Consider the following 10,723-nt stretch of genomic DNA (forward strand, 5'->3'; position numbering starts at 1 on the left):
ACCCGCAGACTAGGACAGACAAACAGACCGCCACATGCGGCGACGGCTGCCCGCGGCCCGGCGCGGACAGACCCAGACACAGGGACGGACTGCGGACCCACGACAGGACACGACAGGACCCAGGCCGAGCGCACCCCCCCAGCCGCCGCCGAGGGCGGCCAGCGACACGGGCCCGAGGCCTGGCGCACCCGCGCACCACGACGATGATCCCAGATCAGAGCCGGGATGTGGTGGTCGTGGTGCGTCATGTCGGACACAGTGTAGTCCACGAACTTTCACCCTCCCCGTGTCCCTGGCCCCAGGTGTGGTCTGTCGGGTTCCTGACGGACTCAGGACCTAGGGACAGACAAACAGCCAACACTGCCCTCTGAGCGACGCGCGGGCGGGCCGGCGCCGGACGGCGCCTCCTCCCGTGGCCTCCCTAGGTGCTGTGTACCTCAGACAGACAACAGGTTACGTGGGACTTGGCGACAGACAACAGATAGTCAGACTCACTCAGGTTCCCAGAGGAGCGCGGGTGCCTCCTGCCTGTGTGTTGTGCGTGTCGTGGTGTTACTTGGGCAGGGATATTGCTGTCTGTTCCTGGTGCCCCCCCCGGGCGTCGGGCTCCCACGTGTCTTTGTAGGTTGGCGCCTGTTTGTCTGTCCTAGGAGTCCTCGGGCGCTGGGTGTCTGTCCCTACCCCGCGCGCATCCTCCCTCTGTCTGTCGTGTCTGTCCGTCCCATCCCTCACCTTCCCCTGCTCCCCCCGTCGCACTCCCTGTGTCTGTCTGTCTGTCTGTCCCAGTCCTCCCGTGTGTCTTGTGTGTCCTTGCCCCCCCCGAGCGAACCAGGCCATTCCCAGTGTTGCTGTGCGGGTTAGTCTGTCCTGAGCTATCCTCACGGCTGTGTCTTCTGTCCCTGCCCCCCATCCTCCTCTTGTCTGTCTGTCTGTCGCGTGTCCCAGCTCCTCCCTGTCGCCTGCCCCCCGTGATCCTCCCTGTGTCGGCCTGTCCCTGCCCTACCCCAATCCTCCCTGATGGTGTCTGTCCTTGTCCACTCCTTCCCTGTCCCTGGCCCATGTGTCCCATGTTGGCCTGCCCCCCATCCTCCTGTTGTCTGGTCTGGGCCTCTGCCCCCCCTCCCACGTCTCGCCTGTTGTCTGTCTGGCCCTGACCCTGTGTCTGTCTTCCTGACCCCCTGATCCGGCCTGCGTCTCTGTCTTCCTAACCCCCCAGTCCTCCTTGTGTCTGTCTGTCTTCCCAGTTCTTCCCTGTCCCTGCCCCTGTTCCGTTCTGTCGTCCCGTGACCCTGCGTGTCGTGCTCTCCCCCCTCTCCTGCTGTGTCCTGTCGTCCCAGTCTCCTGTCCTTGCCCACTATGATTTGTGCTCTTCCCTGACCCCCGTCTCTCCTCTCTGTCTGTCTGTCTGTCCCAGTCTCCCTGTCCTGCCCATGTGTCCTATCTGTCCTGCTGCCCCCCGTCTCCCGTGCTGTCTGTCTGTCCATCCTCCTGTCCTGCCCCCCAGTGTCTGTCTGTCTGTCTGTCCAGTTACCTCCTGCCTCGCCTGTGTCTGTTCTGTCCTCTACCCGGTGTTCGTTGTCCCTGCCCCCGTCTCCTGCGTACTGTCTATCCCTGTCCGTGCGTCATGCTCCCTGCCCCCCCGTCCTCCCTGTGTCTGTCTGTCTGTCCCTGCCCCCCCGTTCTCCCTGCGTCTGTCTGTCCCTGTCCATGTGTGTCTGTCCCTGCCCCCCCGTCCTCCCTGTGTCTGTCTGTCTGTCCCAGTCCTCCCTATCCCTGCCCATGTGTCTGTCTGTCTCTGCCCCCCCATCCTCCCTGTGTCTGTCTGTCCCTGCCCCCCGTCCTCCCTGTGTCTGTCTGTCTGTCCCAGTCCTCCCTGTCCCTTCCCATGTGTCTGTCTGTCCCTGCCCCCCATCCTCCCTGTGTCTGTCTGTCCCAATTCTCTCTGTCCCTGCCCCCCCCGTCCTCCCTGTGTCTGTCTGTCTGTGTCCCAGTTCTCTCTGTCCCTACCCCCCCATCCTCCCTGTGTCTTTCTGTCCCAGTTCTCTCTGCCCCTGCCCATGTGTCTGTCTGTCCGTGCCCCGCCATCCTCCCTGTGTCTGTCTGTCCCTGCCCCCAGTGTCTGTCTGTCCCTGCCCCCCCACATTCTCCCTGTGTCTCTGTCCCTGTCCCCCAAGTCCTCCCTGTGTGTGTCTGTCCCTGCCCCCCGTCTTCCCTCTGTCTGTCCCTCCTCTCTGTGTCTGTCTGTCTCTGCCTATGTTTGTCTGTCCCTTCCCCCCAGTCCTCCCTGTGTCTCTGTCCCTGCCCATGTGTCTGTCTGTCCCTGTGTAATTCTGTTCCTGACCCCGTGTCAGTCTTTCCATGTTGGTCTGTCCCTGCACCTCAGTCTGTCTGGCCCTCATCCCGCCCCTCTGTCTGCCAAGTGAACAGCAAAGGCCGTGTGGCCTCCCCCTCCTTTACCCGATGAAAATTATTCCGCAGGCTGGAGCTGTTCCTGGCCTGTGAGATCCCTGGAGAAGGGGCTTTTCCTTCCCTCTGTAAACCAGCTTGGGCCTCTGCTAATGGCAAATGTTAAAAATCATCATTGTTTATGATTAGGGTGACCAGACAGGAAGTGTGAAAAATCAGGAGAGAGGGTGGCAGGTAATGGGAGCCTATATAAGAAAAAGCCCCAAATATCAGGACTGTCCCTCTAAAATCAGGACATCTGGTCACCCTATTTATGATGAATCTCACCTATAGTCCACATGTGCATCTCCCAGGCCTGGCCAGTCTATGCTGGGACGCATGGACCACCCGTGGCATGCATGATCCATGCCATCACAGCACACATGAGTCATGTGCCCGCACGTGTCTCTCACCCACAGAGGCTGGTCCTATAAAAGATATTACCTCAACCCTCCCGGCCCCTCTTTCTCTCCGAAGGGCCATCACGGCATGGGTGGAGACCCGCTTTGGGAATGTTTTTGTTCTGCGGTTCTATATCACCTGGTACAACGGGCCCTGGGCCATGACTGGGTGCTAGGCAAGACACCTCCTAAACGGGACTAACAATGCATGGCTCGTGACGCTGCCACACCGTGATCCACACGTGTCTAGCCGCAACGTCACGGCGGGAGCTGGGCCCACGCACGGTAACGGAACTTGTATGATTCAAGCACTAGATGTGTCTGGCTCAGGCACAGCAGGGGATTAAATCTCGACTCCCCTGCTCCGAGTACAGTACATAGGAAAGGCTCCCATCTCCCCCCCACTGGAAATTTCACACACGTGCAGGGGACGTCGCTGTCCCTTTAATTCCTGAGGGCCAGGCATCCCCCTGCAATGCAATTGGGTGGCGGTGTTGCACGTTCAGACCTGTCGAAGAGCGTCCTGCGACTGTGATTGGCTACTCAGAACGCAGCTGGATACTTCCTGGAATGTCTGCAACCCAACGTTCCATCAGGTCAGTTGTACAGGGAAAGTGGGGGTGGGGGGAACCTCCTGACCCCCCCCCCCAGTCCCTTCTGCAGCAGCCTCAGGAGCTTTGCTAAGGGGGCCTGAGCCCCCTTGCAGGCGGTGCATTGCAGGGCAGGGGCATGCATGTGGCAGGATATATGCACCACCCCAGCAATTTTCAGTCCCCAAATCGTGTCTCCTGTTCCCCCCTCCTCTGCAAGAATTTCCACCAACACGTGAGCGAACTGATCCTCTCAGGTGAATGAGCCTCACCTCCTCCATCCCCGGAGAAAAGCACTTTGCTTGCACTAGGGTGAATGGGGACAGGGTTGCAATTTATACAAAATGAGAAACAGGCATTCTCCTGGCTGGGTGGTGTGAAATCAGGGCTTTGATTTGTGCCAAAGATAAAATGCATTTTCTCGGCACAGGTGGTTTTTCAGAGTCTGTCTTTTGTTTTAATTAGCCTGTATCCGTCTTGGGAGTCGGACACAAATGTGCAGGATGGTGACTTTTGCAAAAGAGCAAGATGAACTATTGCGGGTCGGAATCAGGGTTGCAATCCACGGGGTTTTTCTTGCCACCGTCTGACTCTTGGCCACAACTTGTGCAAAAAGAAAGTGATGCAATTTTATTGTAGGACTCTAGACTCAGTGATAGAAATTTGAGCAGAAATGAAAAACAGTTGCACTTTTCTTGCAAGAATCTTCAATTGCAGTTGCCATTTTGTATTTTCTCCCCTTTGGGGATAAATTAACAGCAGGATGTTTCTTTCTTCCTACAGGGCATTCCCCTATTGGCTAACTTTGGGAGGGACCTGTGCCAATTAACCCCCTGATCCTGCACATTTCTCCGTGTCCCTGCATTTGCTCTGCCTTGGCGGCAGGAGCCAGCGTCCGCCTTTCCATTCTGTGTGCTGACTATTCGCTTTCTTTTCAAATGTGCTTATGTTGTTTTATTGTTGTTTGCACAGGTAACGCAGTGGAAGCCAGACGCCGCTCAGGATGACGACTGAAACCTTTGTAAAGGACATTAAACCTGGCTTGAAAAACTTGAATCTTATCTTTATTGTACTGGAAACAGGTGGGTATTAATGATGTCTGAGAGATATCGATTAAATATCTTACTGCAGTGGTTCTCAACCCCCAGGGGTCCGTGTGTCTCTGGGCGGAGCAGAGGTCTTCCAGGGGGCACATCAACTCATCCAGGTATTTGCCTAGTTTTACACCAGGCTACAGAAAAAGCCCTAGTGAAAGCAGGACAAAGTACAATTTCATACGATGACTTTTTTTATACTGTTCTATATACCATACGCTGAAATATAAGTGCACTGTTTATATTCCAGTTGATTTATTTTATAACGATATGGTAGAAACAAGAAAGTCATTTTTCAATAATAATGTGGCTGTGACACTGCTGCACTTTTATGTCTGATTTTTGTAAGCAAGTAGTTTTTGAAGTGAGGTGAAACTTGGGGGTAGGCAAGACAGATCTGACTCCTGAAAGGGGGACGGTCGTCTGGAAAGGTTGAGAGCCGCTGTCTTGCTGAGATTCCATTTAACAGTTGCAGTCAGTTCTCAACCAATATTTGTGGCTGGATTTCACCCCCTCCCCAGCTGCTTAGTGATGTCAGTGTCCATTTCTGAGACACTATAACTGACACAGGGTGACCGCACATGCTTATGTTTGCTGCCGTGACCTGGCTCAGCATTTGTAGGCTCAGGACCTTAGACTGTGAATTCTTTGAGGCTGGGGCCACCTCTGTGGTCTGTGTTTGTACAAGGCCTCGTCTAGCCCAGAGGGGCTCCTTGGTGTTACCCCGGAGATATCCCGCGAACTGGACGGTTTGCTCCCCCCTGCAGGTCGGGTGACCAAGACAAAGGACGGCCACGAGGTGCGGACATGCAAAGTAGCCGACAAAACGGGCAGCATCAACATCTCGGTGTGGGACGACGTAGGGAACCTCATTCAGCCGGGGGACATCATCCGATTGACCAAAGGGTAGGCCAGACCCTGCTGCGGGAGGGGGGACCCACCGGATCCAGTTGTGTTGGTGCCTGCTGGATGCCCAGCCCGTCATCCTCAGGCCCCCCAGGGCTCCCGAGACGAGCTCATTCAGGGTTTGATAGACCCGGCTGGGGGCTCACCTGAACTCCCCACAGCTGAAACTGCACCGCCTGCCCTTCCAGGGGGTGGAGAACGGGCCAGGCTGCTCCTCTCCCTGGCCTTCGTTCCCAGCGGAAGCAAAGTGTCCGGTCCCCTTCTTCTGTCGAGGGAGATAGAAGCCTGAGCAAACAGGCCTGCACCTGCCTGCTCCGAGCTACACTTGAGCTCTGGCTCCTTGCGGGATCAGGTCATCTCTATGCTCCGAAATAGCCCGAATCTCCTAACTTTCTAGGCAGGCTGCAGAAGGGGTGGGGTGGGTTTGGGAGAAGGCCGAGGGCAGTGGCTGAATTCCTGGTGACGACTTCAACGCTGAGGGTGCATTGTAATGGATGTATGGTGGGGTCAGGGCACCTTGGGTAGGAGACTTTATGATTTTAAATATATAGATACAATTAAAAAAAATAAATCCAGTGAAGTTCCTGGAAAAGATCCTTCCCACACACCCACAGAGTTAATCTCAGAGGAGCAATTGGACACCATCTCTCTGTCCCTGGACATTGGGGGTGGGGGGAAGTTACTGGAAGCGGATAGGACTGATCTCAATGGATTCATCTTGTCGGCTTAACTTAGACACGACGTCAAGGCAGGATTTTACTGTCCCTGTATCCCAAGAAGAAATCCTTGTCATTCTAAGTGTCTGGATCTTCCCCAAGCCTAACTATCGCTGCGCCTGGAAACTGTTGACTGCTTTTGTGGGAGCCACTTGAAAGAATAATTAGGGCGCCCCCTGCTGGCACTGCCGGAGCAGCACATAGTGCTGCGCGGTGGCGTGGGTGGGGGATTTCTTCTCTCCTTCTATAGGGGGTTGTGGGAAGCAGAGTGTAAGTCAGAGCAGCCTTGGGGCTGCTCTAAATTACATCAGGGGGTGTCCCTGGCCAACTCCAGAGCATTGGGAGCACAAAGGTGCCTCCCCCAAGTGCAGATTCAGGGGAAGTGAGAATTGGGGCCCCTAGCTCTGCACCCAGTCCAGGGTGCATGTCCTGCAGCTGCTGGGCCAGCCTCGTGCAGTTAACCACACATCTCGGCATTCCTCTTGCTTTCAGCTACGCGTCAGTTTTCAAAGGCTGCCTGACCCTCTACACAGGCCGTGGAGGAGACCTGCAGAAAATCGGAGAGTAAGGAAGGCCCGTCGGCTTCACTGCGGGAGCCCTGGGGACGTCGCTCACTGAAGCCTGGCTTCTTAGAGGCTGGGGAAGGGAGAAGTGTGGGGCAGCCCCAAAGCCGGAGCGATTTGCCCCCAGGGCTGACCATGCAGCCAGCCCAGCTGGCCCTGTAGGTGTCTACTCAGGAGTGAATGGTGTTTAGAGCAGGGTGGGGGTGGGGAGCCAGGACTCCTAGGTTCTGTTCCAGCCCCAGGATGGGGCCTGGCCTGGCGGGTTGAGCAGGGGAGACTGGATGCCCAGGCACTCTATTCCCAGCATAGTTTGCATCAAGATCCTGGCCCGAGATGGTCCAGGACGCTCCCCGTTGGAGAGTCGGGGCATCCCCTTCCCCGGGATAGGGCTGAGTGCGAGGGGAAGAAGGGGTTGGCCGGTGTCCTGGTGGCCTCGCTGACCTGCCATTTCCCTCCCTAGGTTCTGCATGATTTACTCCGAGGTCCCAAACTTCAGCGAACCCAACCCAGAGTACGTGACCCAGCAGTCACAGAGCAAAGCCGTGAGTCGCAGCTGGGGGGCAGAGGGCTGGGGGGGGCCATCTAGTGGGGTAATTGGATCTGCCCACCTGCGGATGCCCACGGGGACTCCTGTGGCCCCAGGGCTTCCTGGTGCTGCTGACCCCAGGGGTCAGGAGGCACCGGAGCGTCACTGGAATCTCCCCCTGCTCTGCTCCTGCTGGGATGGGCTGGGTTGGGGATGGATTTGTGTACATTGCAGATGCACGGCTGCTCTGGCTGCTGCCCAGAAGCGGACGCATCTCTGTCCCGTGGGCGGTTGGGGAAGTGCACCAGGATCCTGCGAGATCCGGGACCATGAGTTCTCGCTTCTCTTTCCTTCAGGCCCAGAACGACAACGCGACCCCCGCTGCTCCCCAGACTACCCCGGGCCCCGCCGCATCATCCCCAGGTAAGGGAGGCCGCCTTTGCCCCACAGGCTGGATGTCCCCCCGTCCCTGAGCAAGGCGGGTGGGATGTGGCCCTGCCTCAGAGCCATTCAGCACTAGCCACTCGGGGGCATTCACAGCTCCAGCCGATTCTCTACTCCAGTAATTCGGGGAGGGGAGTCTAGCAGGTTACAGCAGCAGCAGCTGGGAGCCAGGACTCCTGGGTTCTCTGCCCAGCCCTGACTTGGCTTCGCTGTTCATTTCCCTGTGGAATCTGTCACTTTTGTTTTCAGCTGCTGACAACCAGAACGGCAACGGGCTGAGTGCCCCAGGCCCCGGTGCCCTCCCCCACCCGCCAAACGTCCCGTCCCACCCCACCAGTGGCCGGATCACCAGGAGCCAGCCGAACCACCAGGGCGCGGGCTCGGCCGGGGCCAGCTCGTCCTCCAGCCCCATCAGCAATGGCAAAGAGACCCGGCGAAGCAGCAAGAGATAACGCTGTGGGGTTGGGACCCCCTGCCCCAGCTCCGTGCCAGCTTGCAGGGAGGAGGCTGAGCCGGAGGGCGGGGAGCAGGGGAGAGGCCATGGCCGGCTGGCGCTATGGCTAGATCAGAGACAGCGAAACCAAAAGCGTTTTCATCGCCGCGGTCATGACCATTTTAACCAGGACTGTGGCCTTCTCCTGAGCAGTGATGGGGATGGGGGCGCCCCCCCCATTGGAAACCAGCCCTTTATCTTCACCGCTCTGCTTTGAGACTAATCTGAACCACAGCCAACTGCCCTGCCCCCACTGGGATCCCCACGTGCCCCTCGTGGAGGAGGTGCCAGCCCCCCCCCCCAGATTTCATTCTTTTTTTTTTTTAAACAAATATCCTGAAACTTTTTAGCAAACTTTAAAAAGCTGATTTTGCCAGGTGGGGTCAGTGGCCAGGGGGCAGCCAGGGACTGCTGAGGCCTCTGGGCATAGGATGGGAGGGCAGCAGCGAGGCTCCCCCCCTTGCCCCTGGGAGAGGCTCGTTTGGGTTTTGGTGTCTCAGCGGGGGGGGGCGGGGGGGCAGGGGGGCGATGAGATGGGGCACTGGCTGCAGCCCAGGTTGGCCATGATCCCCATCTGGGCCCCCTGCGTGAAACGAGCTTGCTGGGTCTCAGCCAGGTTCTTAGGAGACAAACATCTCCGTCATTATGAGCGCCCCTCGCAGGCTGCCCTGGGGCAGGGGCCAGATGGCAGGTTTGGGCTCCCTCGAATCGCTGCGATGGGAAGGGCTGTCACGTCTGCGCACCCAGGGAGGGATTGAGCCTGGCGCTGACCTTGGAGCCGTTCTCCCTCGCCTGACGGTTTGGGGAATGCTCCTCTCCCCACTCGATGCTCCCGGCTCCCCCTTTATTCTGTTTTAACCCCCCAACTCCCTTTTCTCATCTCCCCCAAGTGCAGTCACTGACCTGCCTGGGCAGCGTTGGAATAAAGACCGTGCCGCCGTCCCCCTCCGCCTGCCGTGTGGTTGCTTGCGCCCGGGGGAACCTTTGTACCAGTCGCACCGGGCCTGGTCTCTTGGCACCAGAGCAGCTTGGAGTGGCTGAGATCAGCTCCCTCTCCCCAAACCCCGTAACTCGCCCCTGTAGGCTGGCGGCAGTGTGGCCCCACTGGGCGTTATGCTGGCCAACCGGCCCAGTCCAGAGTCCTAGATTGAATGGCCAGAAGGGGCTGCTGTGGGCAGCTCCTGCCCGACTCGCACTGAAATCTCTCCCCCAGGTGGGACGAGGCCCATCCCCGGGCACGAGTGCCCCTGCCGCTCAGCGAGCCCCAAAGGGGCATGAACTGCGAAGGGAGGCAGCGGGGCCCAGTGGGTAGGGGGCTGCACTGGGCAGCAGGTGACCTGGCTCGTGGCCCCCCAGCTCTGTCCCTGACTGGTGGGGTGACCCCGGGGGCTCTGGGCTGGATCCGACCCCAACAGCCATGAGAAGACAGTGCCCAGGGTGGGTGCAGGGCTGCAGCTTGGGACCAGCCCCCTCCCTCTGCACATGCCCTGCAGGCTGATAGGGGCAGGAAACCCACAGGGACTCGCCCCATTAGGCTCCTCCCCACCCCTCCCTTCAGGCCCCCTTGGGTGGAGGGGGTGAGGGGCCGGGCTTCAAGGAGACCTGCCTGACCCTTGCCCCATAGGCACTGGAGCAGACAGATTTTGTGCAGCAAAGGGCAGGGGACCGAGACGCTGCACCAGGTCAGTTCATTTCCTTTCCCCACTCCTGGGAGCCCAGATCCCCCATGGGTGGGGGGTAAAGCCCCAGTACTGGCCCCTGACTCTGGGGCAGAGTTGGAACACAGCGTTGTTTGTGCAGCACCTGGCGCGCTCAGGCCCGGCTCTGGGTGGGGCTCAGCTCTGCTACAGCTAATAAGTTCACCCATGACGCTGGCCCAACTCGGCGGGTCCCAGATGTGTCCTCAGGCTCTTGAGGGGCAGATCAAGCGGGTTGGTAAGACCAGGGGGTGGATGGGAAGCGGCAGGGGGTAGGACACCCTCCCGCGGGAGCATCCAGGCTAGGACCCGTTCCTGGGCCTGGTATCGGGGACGGGTCAAGGCAGCCCATCGAGCCCATGAGCCGACAGAGCCGCACCAGCTCTCCCGCTCGTTGGGGCAATTCCCAAAGCCCCAGCGCCCGGAGTCAAGTGAAAACGAGACGGGTAATGTCTAGGCTTTTAACCCCATGACACCTGGGTGTCCAGCACCTGCCCGTCCTGCACAGGGGCTACTGGGGAGATTTCCAGGCCAGCAGGGATGGGTGGGGGGGCCCACAACCATGGGACCTGCCCTAGATATTGTGCAAATGGACAAGTGGATTTACCTTGAGCCCAGACTCTTCAGGGGTGGGGGCAAGGGGGGACACAGGCGGCAGAAGGATTTGAGATTCCCAGGGCCCAGCTCTGTCATGCTGCGGCCTACCCCAGGCCCCACCCCCCGGCCCTGCTCAGCACCTGCCCCATGACTCCTGCTCCTGGAGGGGCAATGAAGTGGGGGGGAGGGAGAAGTCACTGCAGTGGCCTGCGCCTCCCCCCACCCCTGGAGCTGGACATTAGACGCAGCTA

At 58.7% G+C, this 10,723-nt stretch overlaps 1 protein-coding gene across 2 annotated transcripts; it reads left to right on the forward strand.

Annotated features, from left to right (window-relative positions):
- Window positions 1-3,327: 3,327 nt before the first annotated feature.
- On the forward strand, window positions 3,328-8,682 carry NABP2 (nucleic acid binding protein 2). 2 transcript variants are annotated; one of them, XM_032785534.2, is made up of 7 exons: window positions 3,328-3,442; window positions 4,409-4,518; window positions 5,298-5,436; window positions 6,645-6,716; window positions 7,176-7,257; window positions 7,598-7,664; window positions 7,935-8,682. In XM_032785534.2, exons 2-7 carry the CDS (start codon window positions 4,440-4,442, stop codon window positions 8,135-8,137), a joined length of 642 nt encoding a protein of 213 aa, XP_032641425.1. In that variant the 5' UTR covers window positions 3,328-3,442; window positions 4,409-4,439; the 3' UTR covers window positions 8,138-8,682. The 2 variants fall into 2 exon arrangements, with proteins under 2 accessions (XP_032641425.1, XP_074917099.1); XM_075060998.1 differs by lacking the exon at window positions 3,328-3,442 and adding an exon at window positions 3,479-3,693.
- The last annotated feature ends 2,041 nt before the right edge of the window (window positions 8,683-10,723 follow it).

The sequence above is a fragment of the Chelonoidis abingdonii genome, chromosome 26 (assembly GCF_003597395.2).
Source record: "Chelonoidis abingdonii isolate Lonesome George chromosome 26, CheloAbing_2.0, whole genome shotgun sequence".
NCBI lineage: Eukaryota > Metazoa > Chordata > Testudines > Testudinidae > Chelonoidis > Chelonoidis abingdonii.